Raw genomic sequence first — 16,381 nt, 5'->3', positions numbered from 1 at the left:
TTAGAGGTGTTAAGCCTTAAAGCAGTTCATGCATTCCTAAAATTATAGTCTTAAAATGATACAATCAGATACGCCAACAAGTACAATACACAACAATTAATATTGTCACAAAAAACAAGCATAATCAATATTTAGGTTCAGTCCTTTTAGTGTCATGGTTTGTAATCTATAAATCCAGTAAAACTCTTCCCTCAGGAGTTCTTTATGAATGTTTACAAACTTTTTTCCCAGTTGCATGGTATATGGCTAAGCACTTAAAATCATCATATTTGTGGCCCGATTCCAAGAAATGGGGCACCATTGATGCCTCTACTGTTCTATTCTTAATACGCAACTGATATTCTAAAATACACATCCTCAAAGGGTGCATCATACTTCTTACATAAAGAGATATACATGAGCACTATATCAAATATAAGACCTTTTTGTGGAACAGGTGGTAAATGGTTTTCGTTATATATTTACATTTAGTGCATCTACTCTAAATGTTTTAGTTTCCACAGTAATGGTGCAAATAGAACATCTACCACATCTAAAGTGTCCCCTGGAGTTTATCATTTTATTTTTATCACACGAGATATCCACATGTACCAGAAGGTCCTTAAAATTCTGTGTTCTCTTAAATCCAAGAAAGAACAGCCTTATATCTCTTAGATGAAATGCCAATGTTTTAGGATTATCTTTCTAATAGTACTTGATGTGGGAGTATCCCTGCATTTCCACAGGGATTCTAGACCTAAATCCAAATGGTAGTCCCAACTGGAATAGATAAATTGTATCAATAGGGTACTATATCAATACCAAAGCATACTTGTCATTCAGTAATTGAATCACTGGCTCTATTCTATTTGGAATTAGCAATTTGATTTAGACATTAATGGGCAAAATTCCCTTGGTTAGCGGTGCTGGTATAATTCAATGTTATGCCAGCAGTATCTACACTAGTGTCAAGGCAGATGTCCTATCCATGAGGCACTTCTGCCAGAGAACTGCACAGCAGCCACAACAGGAATTGTGCAACTGACTTCACAATTGGATTGTACAATTTCATTGCTGGCATAATGTCTGGCACATTTACATGAATGTAACTTTATGTTTCACCTGCATAAACAGGACACTGCCCATTGTTTTCAGCTTTATCACTTTTCTATAAGACTTAATATACATAACAATTCTATTTAATGAGTATTTTGCTAATCACACAAGCCTATTTGAACACAGGTTCAGATAATGGCAGAGGTAATCATGATTATCTCCAGGGATATCCTGCTGTTTGTAGTATTTGCATAATGTGTTTGTAACAAAATCCATGACTAGCATTATCCAGAGCCCAGTAAAATTTCCTTTGGCTATGACCATTCTTTAAGAACTGGCAATACTATACAGGTACAGTATAAGCTGACTAGACAGCTAAGTGGTTTAGATATCTGGCTGTGGAGTCAGAGGTTGGGAGCTGATTTCCTGCTGTGCCTCCCAGGAGAAGAGCCAACCTGTGGAGCCATGCACAAATTGCACAGCCCAAGGATGTGCCAAGAATAAGGGCATGCTAGACCATTATGAGTATTCTCCCACAGAAGATCCTGAAAAGGGCTGTCGTAAGTAAGAATCAACTTGACAGCAAGAAATTATTAATAATAATGGCAGGTAAATATCCTGTATGATTTCATCTGGGACAGGGAAGGTGTTTTTTTAAGTTAAAGTATACAATGATAATTTTAAAAATGTAAGACTGCTACTAACAAACTTCATGATTTTCAGTACATGCATTACTGCATAGGTCTTCTGGCAAATATTTAGTGCAGGAACAAACCAACTAAATTCTAACCTAACCAAGTCTTGCTAAAATTTCTCACACTCAAACTATGAGGCTAAAAATTACTTATATCTGGCTCAAATAAAGATCAATTTACTCCCTTCAGAGAAGAAAAGTGCTCTTTCCATTCACAGAAGGGACTGAGGCTCCTGCCTGATAGAAGTGGATTTCCCTCTTCCCACCACAGCTCCTCTTACCCTCTTCCAGAGGTGCCCCAGGGGGATGCAGAGGGAAGGTGGGCTGACTGAAAATGACATCTCCCTCCCATCTTCCAGCAAGAATAACTAGTGAGCAAATGTTCTTCACATGGGAGCATGGAATCCAAGTTTATATCTTCTTGACCTAGTGGCTGGTTTTTATATCATATATCAGATAAACTCAGGAAGTCAGATACCTGACTCTACTGTTCTTTTACAATTTACTCTGTAGTAAATTTCACAGAGAAACTGTTTGATATTTTTGCTGCTACAGGCTAAACATTTTGTCTACTCTGCCCAACACTCCTTTGCATATCTACCTGGAAATCAGTTCAGGTAAGTCATCAGAAAACTATAGTCTAAGGACTACAGAAGTATATAATGTTTTGCTGAGCCAACGGCCACAGTGTTAAGTCAAGTCCCTGGTTTCATATTTATCACCTTTTCCTTCTGTACCTTCCAGCTCTGTAGATCTATTACTGCAAATGTTTCATGATGATTTCAATCACACTACACATATCCCTTTTTTATATCCCTCATTACCTGAGGCAATCCACTTAATGAAAACATATGAAAGCAATAAACATTTAAGTTCCCACACAACTCTTAGTTGTTTTTACAGGGTCAGTAATTATTATTCTCGATTACATTTTTATTCCATTCTCCTTCAGAAGTCAAACCAATATAATAAAGTTATTTCTTTATCAATCTCACAATAACCCGGTGGTAAAGACTAATAATGATGGTCTTAAGGTCCGTTTAGGCATCCTTCATTCTTGAGAGACTATGGTCTTAAAGTAATCTAGTGTGATTCATGGGGGAGCAGGGATGTGAACCTGGGTCCCATACACTAGCCATTGTACTATACCAGTCTCATAGAACAAATCCAGCAGTCTCTTGACACTACTTTTTAAACTTTCCCCAGGAATCCATAACTGCCCATGCATGCTCAGAACTGTCAGGCACCTAATACAGTGGGCCCCAAGCCCACAGAATCTTCTGGCACAAGAAAGCTGTTTGTCATAAGAAGGTGGTTTCATCAGTTACAGGGATTTGAGGCCCAAACAGATTTTAATCAGCCCGATCATCCTTTTCCCACCAGTCTCCCTCTCTGCTCCATCTATTATTATTAGTAGCAGTAGTTTTATTTGTATGCTGCATTCTCCCATCGAAGGGAGAAATTTGATCTTGAGGATACAGGCAAAGAGGACATGGCACACCAGGTATTAGGAACTAATGTGTTGGTCTGCCAGGAGGTGCCACCTTGACCAGTTCTTGCTGGCGCATTTGCCTACCCTGAACACACAGGAGTCCTGTTAATTGCCAGTAGCCGTGAATTCTGAAATAGTGTTTAGTACTGTACCCCTGGGGTCATGGGGTCACGAAGAGCCGGGCACGACTTAACAACAACTGCACCCCTAACTAAGGTTGCCATTGTGCTCTATGGTCCAAACCAATGCATCTTCTCCACCTAAACGCGGCGGCGTGGGCAGTTTGCTGCAAAGCGGACCGCGCTGGCCAGGATGTGGCCCTGAGAGTGCATGAGGGATTGCGAGAGAGACGGCCTGGGCGCTTCAGCCGAGGGGCGACAGGTAGTGGCCAAGTGGCGAATCCCTCGATTATAAGCATCCCTCCACCACGCTACCTCTCTGGTTGCCTGGCAACCAGAGAACGCGACCCGGTCCCTCCTCCAGGCATTTCCCCCCTCCCACCGCGCCCCCTTTCGCCGAGCCTGACCTCCCCTATCACGTCGTGCAGATAGCGGAAGGGGGGCTTGCTGAGCAGGCGCTCCGTGAGGGGCGGCTTCCGAATCACTCGCCCCAGCAGCTCTTGCGTACGGCGGACCATAGAGCCCTGCATGGCAACCCTCCGCAGGAACCCCAACCAGGCCCTGGCAAAACTCCCGGCACGCCCCACGCTGCGAGGCCGCGCCCCGACCTTCGTCGCCGTTGCTACGCGACTTCGCGGCCTCGGTAACAGGCCGGGGGGGGGCGGCCTTGGTCGCGTTCGGAACTTCGACTCCGCTTCGCCGCCTTCCTATTGGGCGGTGGATTCGGGAGGCGATGACGTCAGGAACCGCGACCGCTCTTCTTCTGGAGCGGCTGCGTCCGGAGGCGGTCCGTGGGTTGGGGGGCGAGTGTTGACGCAGGCGCGGTCAGTGGGGCGCGCGCGTGTGGCCTTTTTCTGGCCCCCCTTCCAGCGCCTGAGGTTCAGGAGAATTTCAACTGTAGTATTTTAGGTGTTGTTCCTGATTTCTTGATTGTTCCCAGCCTGGTGAAGCGGACCGATTAGGATTCTGGAGGGCAAGGTTCGAATCCCCGATCAGCCGAGGGAACTCCCCGGGGTGGGTGGGAAGGGACGGGTAAAACCGCTTCTCAAATACCTCGCTTACTTTGAAGACCCTATTAGGGTGGCTATACGTCCGATTCCGGCGGGACACCCAGGGATTTCTTAAATATCTCCCAAGTCCTCATAGTTAATGGAGAGGGTCTCTCTGCTCCAGGTGCAAAAGGCGGCGTTGGAACTCGCTCATTTGTGGCTCATTTCCCGACCAGTTTAGGGTTGTCTTGAGGGCCAAAGGAGGAGAAATAAAAATAAAAGTTCTCACTCTGATGCCTAAGGAAGGGGGGAGGGTTGATCCACAAAAGCTTACAGTAAAATGCATCGGTTAGCCTGTAAAGTGCCACAACGTATTTGTCACTGGCCCTTCTGTTTCGTCTGACAGGCAAAAAAGAAAAAAGAGTACACTGTGAGCATTCTCACTTATTTCTATCCATCATGGATAGGAAACGCGATGCGCTTCCAGATGTTGTTGCACTACACTTGTCTTTCCCCACCATGGACTATGGTGCTTCTGGTTGATGCAGATTGCAGTCCATTATTTGGATGGCCACAAGCTCCCCATCTTTGCTCAACAAGCCACTCTGAACTTTTTCTGTCTTAGGTAAAGGCTCCCCTTGACATTTAGTCCAGTCGTGTCCGAGCTGTAGAGGCAGCGTTTGTCTATAGACAGTTTCTGTGATTGCGTGGCCAGCACGACTAGACACGGAATGCCGTTACCTTCCCACCATGGCGGTACCTATTTATCTACTCGCATTTTGTTGTTTAGTCATGTATGACTCTTCGTGACCCCATGGACCAGAGCACGCCAGGCCTTCCTGTCTTCCACTGCCTCCCGGAGTTGGGTCAAATTCATGTTGGTTGCTTCGGTGACACTGTCCAACAATCTCATCCTTGGTCGTCCCCTTCTCCTCTTGCCTTCACACTTTCCCAACATCAAGGTCTTTTCCAAGGAGTCTTCTCTTCTCATGAGATGGCCAAAATATTGGAGCCTCAGCTTCGGGATCTGTCCTTCCAGTGAGCACTCAGGGTTGATTTCCTTTAGAACGGATAGGTTTCTTCTCCTTGCAGTCCAGGGGACTCTCAAGAGTCTCCTCCAGCACCACAATTCAAAAGCATCAATTCTTCGGCGGTCAGCTTTCTTTATGGCCCAGCTCTCACTTCCATACATTGCTACAAGTACAGTATATCACAGAAGTGAGTACACAGCCTCACATTTCATAAATATTTTTTATATCTTTTTATGTGACAACACTGACACTTGGCTACAACGTAAAGCAGTGAGTAACAGCTTGTATAACAGTGTAAATGTGCTGTCCCCTCAAAAGAAGGCAACACATTAATGCCTAAACTGCTGGCAACAAAATGAGTACACCCTAAAATGACAATGTCCAAATTGGGGACAAAGTGTCAATATTTTGTGTGGCCACCATTATTTTCCAGCACCTCCTTATCCCTCTTGGGCATAGAGTTCAGCAAAGTTTCACTTTGCCACTGGAGCCCTCTTCCACTCCTCCATGATGAAATCACAGAGCTGGTGGATATTAAGAGACCTTGCGCACCTCTTACCTCCCGTTTCAGGATGTCCCACAGATGCTCAAGAGGGTCAAGGTCTGGAGACATGCTTGGCCAGTCCATCACATTTACCCTCAGCTTCTTTAGCAAAGGCAGTGGTCATTTTGGAGATGTGTTTGGAGTAGTTATGTTGGAATACTGCCCTGCAGCCCAGTCTCCTGAGGGAATCATGCTCTGCTTCAGTATGTCACAGTACATGCTAGCATTCATGGTTCCCTCAATGAACTGTAGCTCCCCAGTACCGGCAGCACTCATGCAGCCCCAGATCCATGACACTCCCACCATGCTTGACTGTAGGCACGACACATGTCTTTGTACTCATCTGGTTGCCGACACACATGCTTGACGCCATCTGAACCAAGTAAGTTTATCTTGGTCTCATCGGACCACAGGATATGGTTCCAGAAATCCATGTCCTTAAGTCTGCTTGTTTGCAGCAAACCGTATGTGGGCTTTCTTGTGCATCATCTTTAGAAGAGGCTTCCTTGTGGGATGACAGCCCTGGAGACCAATTTGATGCAGTGTGTGGCGTATGGTCTGAGCACTACCAGGTTGACCTGCCCACCCCTTCAACCTGTGCAGCAATGCTGGCAGTACTCATGAGTACTCAGTACTCATATTTCCCAAAGCCAACCTGTGGATGTGACACTGAGCACGGGTATTTAACTTCTTTTGGTTGATCATGGCGAGGCCTGAGTGGAACCTGTCCTGTTAAACTGCTGTATGGTCTTGGCCACTGTGCTGCAGCTCAGTTTCAGGGTTTTGGCAGTCTTCTTATAGCCTAGGCCATCTTTATATAGAGCAACAATTTGTTTTTTTCAGATCCTTAGATAGTTCATTACCATGAGGTGCCATGTGGAACTTCCAGTGACCAGTCTGAGAGAGTGACAGTGATAACACCTGCTCCCCCTTCACACCTGAGACTTGTGACACTAACGGGTCTCATGACACCAGGTAGGGAAAACGGCTACTTAGGCCCAATTTGGACATTGTCACTTAGGGGTGTACTAACTTTTGTTGCCAGTGGTTTAGACATTAATGGCTGTGTGTTGCGTTATTTTGAGGGGACAGCACATTTATACTGTTATAAAAGCTGTATACTCACTGCTTTACATTGTAGCCAAATGCTATTTCATAAGTGTTGTCACATGAAAATATATACTAATATATTTATGAAATGTGAGGGGGTGTGCTCACTTTTGTGATATACCGTAAGTCAGACCTGGGCAAAGTGCGGCCCACAGGCCACATACGGCCTGCGAGCCACTCCTGTCTGGCCCGCCGATCATCACTCCAGTCTGGCCCAACCATCGCCGCTCCTGTCCGGCCTGACCATCACTGCTGAGTGAGCCGGAGCTCCGGCTCCAGTCACCCAGCACAGCAGTAAGCAAAACTCGTGAGATCTGACGCTGGGATCTCACAGGTTTTGACTGTTACTCTTGAGCTGCAAGTATATTTTATGTGAATTTATTGAAGGAATGGACAGAACGGGAAGTATTGTGGGGAGAAGTAGAAGAAAATGACTTAGGTCCTGAGGCCATGGTCTGTTTGCAAGTGACACAATAACTCTCTTTAGGGGAAGAATTGAAAACAGATCAAATTGATCAAGTTAGAAAGATAGAAGAAAAATTTAAAGATGTTTTCTCTAATAGACCAGGGTACACCATGATGGTTGAACGTCAGATTAATACCTTGCCTCAAGTTGTCGTTAGGGGGAAGGAATTAGCTACATCACCTAAGGGAGACAATTAATAGAGAAGTAGAGGAAATGTTGGCATTCAGAGTGATAGAACCCTCTTACAGTCCATGGAGAGGTTACGCAGTAGTGGTCCCCAAGCCAGATGGAAGTGTGAGGTTGTGTATTGGCTTTAGGAAATTAAACGAGGTATCCAAGTTTGATACTTACCCTATGCCTAAGGTAGAAGATCTGTTAAAAAGACTTGGGAGAGCTGAGTTCTTGTCTATAGATATGACAAAAGGCTATTGGCAGATTCTATTAAGGTCTAACGATAAAGGAAAAACTGCTTTTTTCACTCCCAGATGATTATTCCAGTTTACCTGCATGCCATTCGGGTTGCATGGAGCAGCTGCTAGCTTTCAGAGATTAATGGATAGAATTTTGGAACCTGTACGAGCATTTGCCAGGGCTCATATCGATAATATTTTGATTTACAGTAATAGTTGGAAAGAACATGTGGAGCATTTAGAGAAGGTGTTGATTGAGTAGAGGAAAGCAGAACTCAAGGTGAATCCTTCTAAATGTAAGATAGTGAAGAGGGGAGTGAAATTCTTAGGATTCCAGGTAGAACAAGGAAAAATTCATCAAGTACAAGGCAAAGTAGAGAAAATATCAGATTGGTCACCACCCAGGAAAAAGAAATTCAACAATTTTTGGAACTAGCAGGTTATTATTGTCACTTTGTACATAACTTTGCAGAGATTGCAGCACCCCTCACTGATTTAACTAAGAAGAGGGTATCCAGTAGGATAAGATGGGGATTTGCAGAACAAAAAGCGTTTGACCAATTGAAAGAGATGTTAAATAGCTTGTCCAGTAGATATGCCCCAGACTTGAATACCCCATTTATAGTACAAACCAATGCATCAGACAGAGGAATAGATGTTGTGTTGACCCAAATTCAGGGAGGTATGTAATATCTTGTCATGTATTTGAGTAAAAAGCTGTCACCATGAGAACAAAAGTATGCTACTATCGAAAAAGAAGCATTGGCAGCAAAATGGGCTATACAGTTACTGAGGTATTATTTATTGGGAGCTCCCTTCACTTTAGTTACAGACCATGCCCCTCTACAATGGCTGAATTGAATGAAAGACACTAATCCTAGATTGACTAGAAGATGGCATCTATGTTTACAACTGTTTGCATTTAATGTTTAATATAAGAAAGGTAGTACACTAATGCTGATTATTTTTCCCAACAGGGTGCATGGGGAGCTGCATTGGAGGAGAGGACGGCACATTCGTCGGGGGGCAGGCGTGTGAAGGAGAGATAGAAAAAAGACAGAAGGAACAGTGAGCCATCCTCACGAATAGAGATATCGGAGAGAGAGAGAGAGAGAGAGAGAGAGAGAGAGAGAGAGAGAGAGAGAGGTGGAAAAAAATAGAAAAGCAGGAATTGATTGTAGAAGAAAGAGAAGGAAAGGAATCAAAGGGAAGAGATGAAAAGTTGAAATCTGTTTGGTGGAAGGAAAAGGAAAAAAGGAGGAGTTAATTCTACCACTATAGGAAGAGGATATAGAAGGTCAAAGGGGGAGGAGAGTTTTTAGTATATCAAGGAAACAAGGGAGGAAGAGAGAGATGAGAAAGTATGAATACAGATATGAAAAAACACGCAGATTGTTAGAAGACTTCCATAACCTGAAAGTGGGAGGATTGCTACCAGATCCTGAATTAAGAAAGGAAAAAGGATCAGTAACAGACACTAGAATGGACAGTTGTAGTCTTTCCATGAGGGCAAGGTCACTGGAGAAAAGTGATCAGACCAAATCAGTCTTTCAACCAACACCACAGGAGGGAGACTGGGCTAGACACTCGTGTTGTGGAATGATATGCATGATGTAGAGTGCTCCACTGAGGAAACCATCAGATCGGGAGTGGGTTGGACCACCCTCTCAATGAACTTTTCCAATCTACAAATGGAGTTTTCATCATCACGTTATGGACAGTTACCTAATCTGAGTTGTTTTGATCCTATAGAAGTTGTGGAATTGCCAAATGTTAAGGCAAATAAATCTCTTGATGTTTCAAAAGAGGCTCAGTTGTCATTTCCCGCAAAAAAAGAGGAACTGCTTCAGATTTCTAATGAACCCAATCACACTGTGGCTGTCAATATTATTTGTTCCCACGTGGATCAGAAGGCAGTGAAGATGGTGACTGGTCTTAATTAGAGATGGGTATGAATCACACTTTGGCAGTGTAGTCCAGTCCCCTCACAGGTGTTCTGCGGTCACTATGTACTTCCTCCCCAGAGAAGCCAGTGGTGTTGTGGAGGAAGGAACTGCACTGCTGCTGCTGAGTGGCTGATCACCTGGAGGAGGGAAGCATACAGCGCCCGTCAGAAACCTATTTGGGGCTGTGCTGAAGTGGGCCAAACTGCTGAAGCACAGTTTGTGCACATCTCTTATACTGATAAGTCCTGACAGGGTCTCTATCATGTCAGGTACTCAAAACTGCCACTCCTGAAGGAACAAGTCACCTAACAGCAAGTCACATCTTCTATAGGAAGTGGTAAAACTCATTCCACAGAATACTCCAGGACACATCTATTCTTGTTGTTGTCTACCAACCTTCTTCTAGTAGCTCAGAATCCCTGTCCATGGGAAGGGCTAGAGATTGTTTCTATTGTTCAAGGGGCTGATATTGATTCTGTACTATGAAACATGGTTTCTGATAGTCTAGCTTCTCTGTGTTCTCTGAGTACTTGCCTCCTGTACTTACCGTTTTACCAAAAATAAGACCTAACCTGAAAATAAGACCTAGTATTTTCTTATTCCCTAGTGACATCCCCTTCTCTCATAGAATCAAAATAATGGAGTTGGAAGAGGCCTTTCAGCCCATTAAATCCAACCCCCTGCTGTACCCTTTCTTCTAGCATGACCACCAGTTGGTGCTTGTCACAGGTGTAGGTTTCTGCATCCTCAGGCAGGATGAGAAATGTCACATGTACTGCAGGTCACTTCAAAAGCTCCTTCCGTATCTACACGTTTTGTCATATGCCAATGCTGAAACAAAACTCCCCCTCAAACATCCCTGTTTAAACACCCACAAAAATGCCTCTGCTCACAATCTTGTAGGGATCTGAATGCAGCTAGATCAAGCAGCTAATAGCATCTTCTTCAGGAAATCCTGTGGCAACTTCTCAGTTGTAGCCTCTCCCTTTAGCACCATGTACCTGGAGCAGTGTAAACAGGTCTAATCAAATAAAGCACCACAAACACACAAACCAACCTCCAAACAGCTCAGACAAACAATATGCCTGAAGCCAATATTGCACACAAAATGCCTGTTTACTAAGCCTGTTTATAAACTCCTGCACACAAGATTGTATTCACAAGCTCTCAGGCATCTTGACTGCAGCTGAAGACATGGCAGCTGGACTTAGTTAAAAATATACTATTAACACACTAAAAGTGAAACATTTACTCTTTATTCTTTTTGCAAGTAAATGAAAAACCAGTTTCATTCAAAATTAAATATAAAAAAGTTATCTGCAATGTAATACAACCATAACTGTTGGATCTAGAACATCCCATTCCAAAGGTGTTATTTTAAACAAAATATTGTTATTTAAACAATATTCAATTGTGGAATGTCCCATAATATTTTAACAAAATAATCAAGGCAAATGCACCAAGAACTTAGTACTGGCTTGCTTGTAACTATTGCTGCATTGCATGTTAATAAAAGGCACATACTTTTATCTGCATATAAAAATAGAGCCCCATCATCATTAAACAACATCAGTATTATTTAAAAAAGCCGTATCTGAAAAAAAGATCCAGATATAAAGCTCTATCTGAAAAAAAAAATCACTACCTCATAAAGGGTAGTTCCAGACTCCTTTTGTGACATTTTGGATGAATCACACTTTATGAGAATCATTAGTGTCTCACTAAGGTACCATTTAGCTCTTTTATGTCAGATGTGCATTCTCAAGGATAGCATAACTTGAGTTTTTGTGCTTCTTTCTTGGAACACACTATACTGTGAATCAATCAGAACAGATCAGTATTGGAGAACCTTAAAAAAGAATTGGGATACAGTGGTGCCTCGCACAACGAGTGCCTCACACAACAATAAATTCACACAACGATGGCTTTTTCTGAAAAATTTGCCGCCTCACACAACGATGTTTCCTATGGGGAATTTTTGCACAACGTCTCTTCACTCATTTAAAAGTGCCTTAAACTGTTTGAAACCTGTTTTGAATGCTTGCAATCGTTAGCCCACCTCCTGAAGCCTATGCAAACTTAATTTGTTGTTGTTCTGAGTTTTTGTTAATTTTTGGTGAATTTTTTTATTCTCCATTGAAAGCCATTGGATGGACCGTTCAATGGCTTTCAATGGAGAATAAAAAAATTCACCAAAAATTAACGAAAACTCAGAACAACAACAAATTAAGTTTGCATAGGTTTCAGCAGGTGGGCTAACGATTGCAAGCATTTAAAACAGGTTTCAAACAGTTTAAGACACTTCTACAGGAGCGAAAAGGGACTTCGCAAACCCATTCAAATGCATTGAGTCGGCTTCAATGCATTTCAATTGGGGAACCGCGTTTCCCTCAACGATGTTTCCTATGCCGATTTTCACTTAAGGATGGCAATCCGTTCAAATTGGAACGGATTAACCGGTTTTCAATGCATTCCTATGGGAAATGGTGTTTCACAGAACGATGTTTTCACAGAACGGTTTTTTTTTTGGAACCAATTAACATCGTTGTGCGAGCCCACTGTATATTCCTTTGAAAATGTATGCTTTGGTTAACAAGAACCAAAATTGCAAAAAACAAATGGAACAAAAACAAACCAATGTACAGAAATAACTGGCAAATTGTTACAGCTTTCCCTCAATTAGTGAAGTGAAGGGATAGACCTTTACTTGCACTAATATCTGCCTCTTGCCAGCTGGCTCAGATCCTTTACTCTTCCCATTTACACTCTTAGTAGCCCCCTACTTTCATGGTCCATTTGTCCAGAATAGGCAATCAGGTACCCACTAAAGGGACAGGCTGAAAGAGCTTGAACAGTCTAAATACACAGTATATTAGAATTAATATGTTGGAGAAATAGGCCAGACAGAGGGAATGAGCTAATGGCACAAAACCCAAGTTAAAAGACAGTCATTTTTCCAAAGCTGCTTTAATATAAACCATATATTATCCTGGACTGTCACCCCAGGGGAACTCTGAGAGAAAAAAAAATATCCATGATCTTCTACATGCTATGAACAATGTTATCAGTCATATATTAAAGTGACTTTGTTCTTTGAGGGTAATGTGAAAATACCATTACAAAGCTTTTGCTGTCAAACAAACTTTCTTTGATTTATATAAATAAAATACATGTGACCACATCCCCAATTCTTTTCCTCCATTTCTCATTTTCACACTGTTTTTATTAGATCAAGAGTTATATGAAGGTGAGCTCTACAAACCTGGTTGTTCTTAGGAAGAATGGGAGGCAGCAACTTTTTCTGAATTCCTCCTCCCAGTGAGATCCCAGTGCCTCTGAAAAACTGGTTGTGAGGGTTTTTGGGACCCTTCATACCAGACTGTATATAGGTACTGATGTCTATAGGGCCAAAGAAGAATAAATGAAAGTCCTTCTGTTTGCAGAAAAGCTTTACTAGTTCTAACCCACTGTTACGTAAAGAGGACTGAACAGATCGTAGGGTTTGGAAGATTTCATACATCGTTCCTTAAAGTATGAGGAAAGAGTAAAATTCTTATCTATTCCAGCAGACAACAATTCATAATAATAATATTTGATTACAGTATAAAGACATGAAAAACCGTGTGCCTGAAGTATCCATTGCTTTAGGCAAACATATAAATGCCATACTAAAAAATTCATCTCACATTTGCACAGTCTTGTGGAACAAGCAGGCCAGATATGTGGGATGAAAAGGCGTAATCTCACAGCACCCATTGTGCATCAAAAGAAAAGCTGAGAGAATATAAATTAAACCAAGTCAACCAAGAATGAAATAACACGTGTTTCTCTGATGTGTATCATCTGTGACTCTCTCTCTTCCCAAAGAATGGCTACAAAGATTAGGGCCCACCCACAGCAGCACTTCAAAAGAGTTCCACAGACAGAGCAATCTACATATACATCATGCATGCTACCTGTCCACTCTTAAAAGTACTATCTCTGGATAGAAACCACAGTCTATATAGCCATTTCCCTTTTTGTATTTTATATTGACTCTTGGATCATTTGTGTGCATTTTGGCACATCACTTCCCCCAAAGAAACTTGGGTTTAACGACCAATACTTCATATTTAAATATCAAATTACCACTTGGATATGTGTGTTGAACTATTATGCTTAGTATTTTTCATAAGGACATATGATCAATACAGAGAAAAGAAAATACAAATTAATTTGAAGTAATGATTACTGTGTTCTCTTCCAAGGAAACCACAGTGGGGAAAAAATTCCCTTTGAAATTTCTACACATATTAACTGTTTAGATCAGATTTGCAGAAGTATTTTGAGTCATCCAAACATGGAGGCAATAAAGCAGCATCTCACCTTTAAAAGGTAAGACATGAAGCAGTGTTCAGATTCTCTTCTAGTGTACATAAATCCATGGGGAACAGCAACCTTTACAGCAGTGATACAGCATACAACAGATGAAAAATTTGTGGTTATTACAAAAGAGGCATTCGAGATATTAAATTACCATATATGTTCTCATTAATAAAGTGCATCAGATACCCACCCTGAGAGTAAATGCTGAAAATGTTAACAGGACTAAAGCATTTCCTCCCAGCAGAATATACAAGGAGACCCCAGGCATCCTCAGTTCACTGATAGTTGTCACATTAAACGTGCTGGTGTCTGATTATTCCTCGGCTAGTTCAACTGAGGTAACTCCATTATGCGTTAAGAAAGACAGTAGTTAGATTTGTCCATTCCCAGTGAATCAGCTGAAAACCCCTACACTGATGGAGAGTGCAGTTTCAGGTTTACGTTGTTTAGCCAGTTTTTTCCCATGGAAAGGATCTTTCTGCAAACAGTCGTTTTGTTGACTACTGGAAAATAAAAACAGATACATTATGAAGTTAATAAACTCAAGTACAGTGGTGCCTTGACTCACGACCACCTTGACCTACAAACATTTTGACTTACGAACAACTCTGTTCGCAAAATTTTGCTTTGACTTGCGAACGGAGCTTTTGAGTTATGAACGGAAAAAGGCAGGGGAAAAGGGTGGGAAATTCAAATAGACTAACTGTTGGTGGTAAAGAGGCTGCTTCTTTGTAGTTCTTTCGCCCCAACGGTTTGGGAAAGGGATGTGGTGGTGGTGGTCCGGCTGGGAGGCAAGGACCCATCCCAGCCAGGCTCTGGCTCCCAGCACTGGGTTCATCTGCGCTGCTCGCTTCGTGGCTGGTTTCTGGGAGCCAGAGCACGGCCAGGAGGTAAGGACGCATCCCAGCCAGGCAGCGGTGGCGGAGCCCAGGCCAGGCAGTGGCGGAAGGCCAGGAGGCCTCCTGGAGGGCTCCCGCTGACGGTGGTTGCGGCGACAGAGGAAGCCCTAGTGGGCTCCCACCGACGCCAGTCTTGGCGGTGGTGCAGCCCGCGCGGCGGCGGCAGAAGCCCTGGGAGGCCTCCCAGAGGGCTCCCTCTGTTGTGAGCGCGCTGAAGCCTCTATTATCTCAGGCCTCCAGGAGGTGATCACTCTTTTTCACAAGTTGCTGCCACCAATACCAATTCAGTACCAATTATTTACTGAGACATGTGTTGCTTTGAAACTTAAACTTGTTTATTTGATCAGTAATATATAATAGGTAAATCACAAGTTGCTAATCAATTTATCTCACTCACTGACACACAGAACCCTACTCTCACTGACTTTCTGGCTCACTGACTCACAAATCGCCAAACTGACTCTCATACTCCATACACCCCCCTTTATATCCCAGCCCCTCCCCCTTTAGCACCACCTTCCGTTCACTCATTGGTTCCTTTTCCACTGCTCAGCTGTGACGGACAGGTGAGGGCAGGGCTGAACGCTACACCCTCCAATGGTGGTTTTGGCAGCAGCGGAAGCCCTGGTGGGTTCCTGTAGGGCGCCAACAATGGCAGTCCTGGCGGTGGCGGAGCCCATGCGGCAGCGGAGGAAGCCCTGGGAGGTTTCAGAGGAGGCTTCGTGGTGAGGTAAGGTACTGCTTTTTGCATTTTAAAAACTTTTTTGGGTGGCTTTTGCAGGGTGGGATTGGGCTGGTGGGGTTATGTTTATTTGTTGTTTTTTTGCAGCCCCAGGGGTAGTGTAGTGTTTTATTTTTATTTTTTTAAAATGCTGGAACGGATTAATCCCATTCCCATGCATTTCAATGGGAAATGGTGCTTTGGCTTATGAACAGTTTGACTTATGAACGCCATTCCGATACGGATTAAGTTTGTAAATCTAGGCACCACTGTATTAGAAATCTATGCAAGGTAAACTTCAATCTGAGACACAAATCTGTTTTGGTAACTGCTATAGCAAGTGGCACTCAGCAGCAGAATGTCTACACTGTGCATTAAGAAATGCTGTTACACAGAAGATGCCTTTTTAGAACAGTTGATGTCCTTTAGGTTGTATCCTGTGCTCACTGAACTGAGAGTACGAATAGGCATCTTTCAGTCTCAAGAGACTATGGTATTGTGCTCTGCATGGAGGACTTGGAACAGCGTCTAGTGTGACTGAGAAGGCCAATTCAAGAGTG

General features: G+C 43.0%; 2 protein-coding genes and 1 long non-coding RNA gene across 15 annotated transcripts in view; 1 reads left to right on the top strand and 2 right to left on the bottom strand.

The window, feature by feature from the left end:
• The window catches only part of TRAF3IP1 (TRAF3 interacting protein 1), a 41,281-nt gene extending 37,347 nt beyond the window's left edge, over window positions 1-3,934 (bottom strand). For 7 of the 10 annotated variants that reach the window (XR_012080504.2, XR_012080501.2, XR_012080503.2 and 4 more), the window contains exon 1: window positions 3,748-3,934. Coding sequence is in view for 5 of the 10 variants with exons in the window: in XM_072977380.2 (XP_072833481.2) it covers window positions 3,748-3,870 (123 nt within the window). In the remaining 5 variants the exon portion in view is untranslated. The remainder of the gene's footprint in view (window positions 1-3,747) is intronic. The other 3 variants (XR_012080505.2, XM_078378922.1, XM_072977393.2) reach the window with 1 other exon arrangement.
• Window positions 3,935-4,180: 246 nt separating this feature from the next.
• Window positions 4,181-9,077, top strand: LOC140701613 (uncharacterized). The gene is made up of 2 exons (XR_012080506.2): window positions 4,181-4,318; window positions 8,868-9,077. It is a non-coding gene; the product is annotated as an uncharacterized LOC140701613 (long non-coding RNA).
• Window positions 9,078-11,076: 1,999 nt separating this feature from the next.
• Window positions 11,077-16,381, bottom strand: part of USP40 (ubiquitin specific peptidase 40) — a 69,284-nt gene continuing 63,979 nt past the window's right edge. For all 4 annotated transcript variants that reach the window (XM_020806823.3, XM_072977364.2, XM_072977365.2 and 1 more), the window contains one exon: window positions 11,077-14,704. In XM_020806823.3, the coding sequence (XP_020662482.3) occupies window positions 14,596-14,704 (109 nt within the window). In that variant the 3' untranslated portion in view covers window positions 11,077-14,595. The remainder of the gene's footprint in view (window positions 14,705-16,381) is intronic.

This window comes from Pogona vitticeps, chromosome 1 (genome assembly GCF_051106095.1).
Source record: "Pogona vitticeps strain Pit_001003342236 chromosome 1, PviZW2.1, whole genome shotgun sequence".
Lineage (NCBI taxonomy): Eukaryota > Metazoa > Chordata > Lepidosauria > Squamata > Agamidae > Pogona > Pogona vitticeps.
Note: the sequence above shows the minus strand (reverse complement) of the source record. Positions and strands in the feature narration are given on the sequence as shown.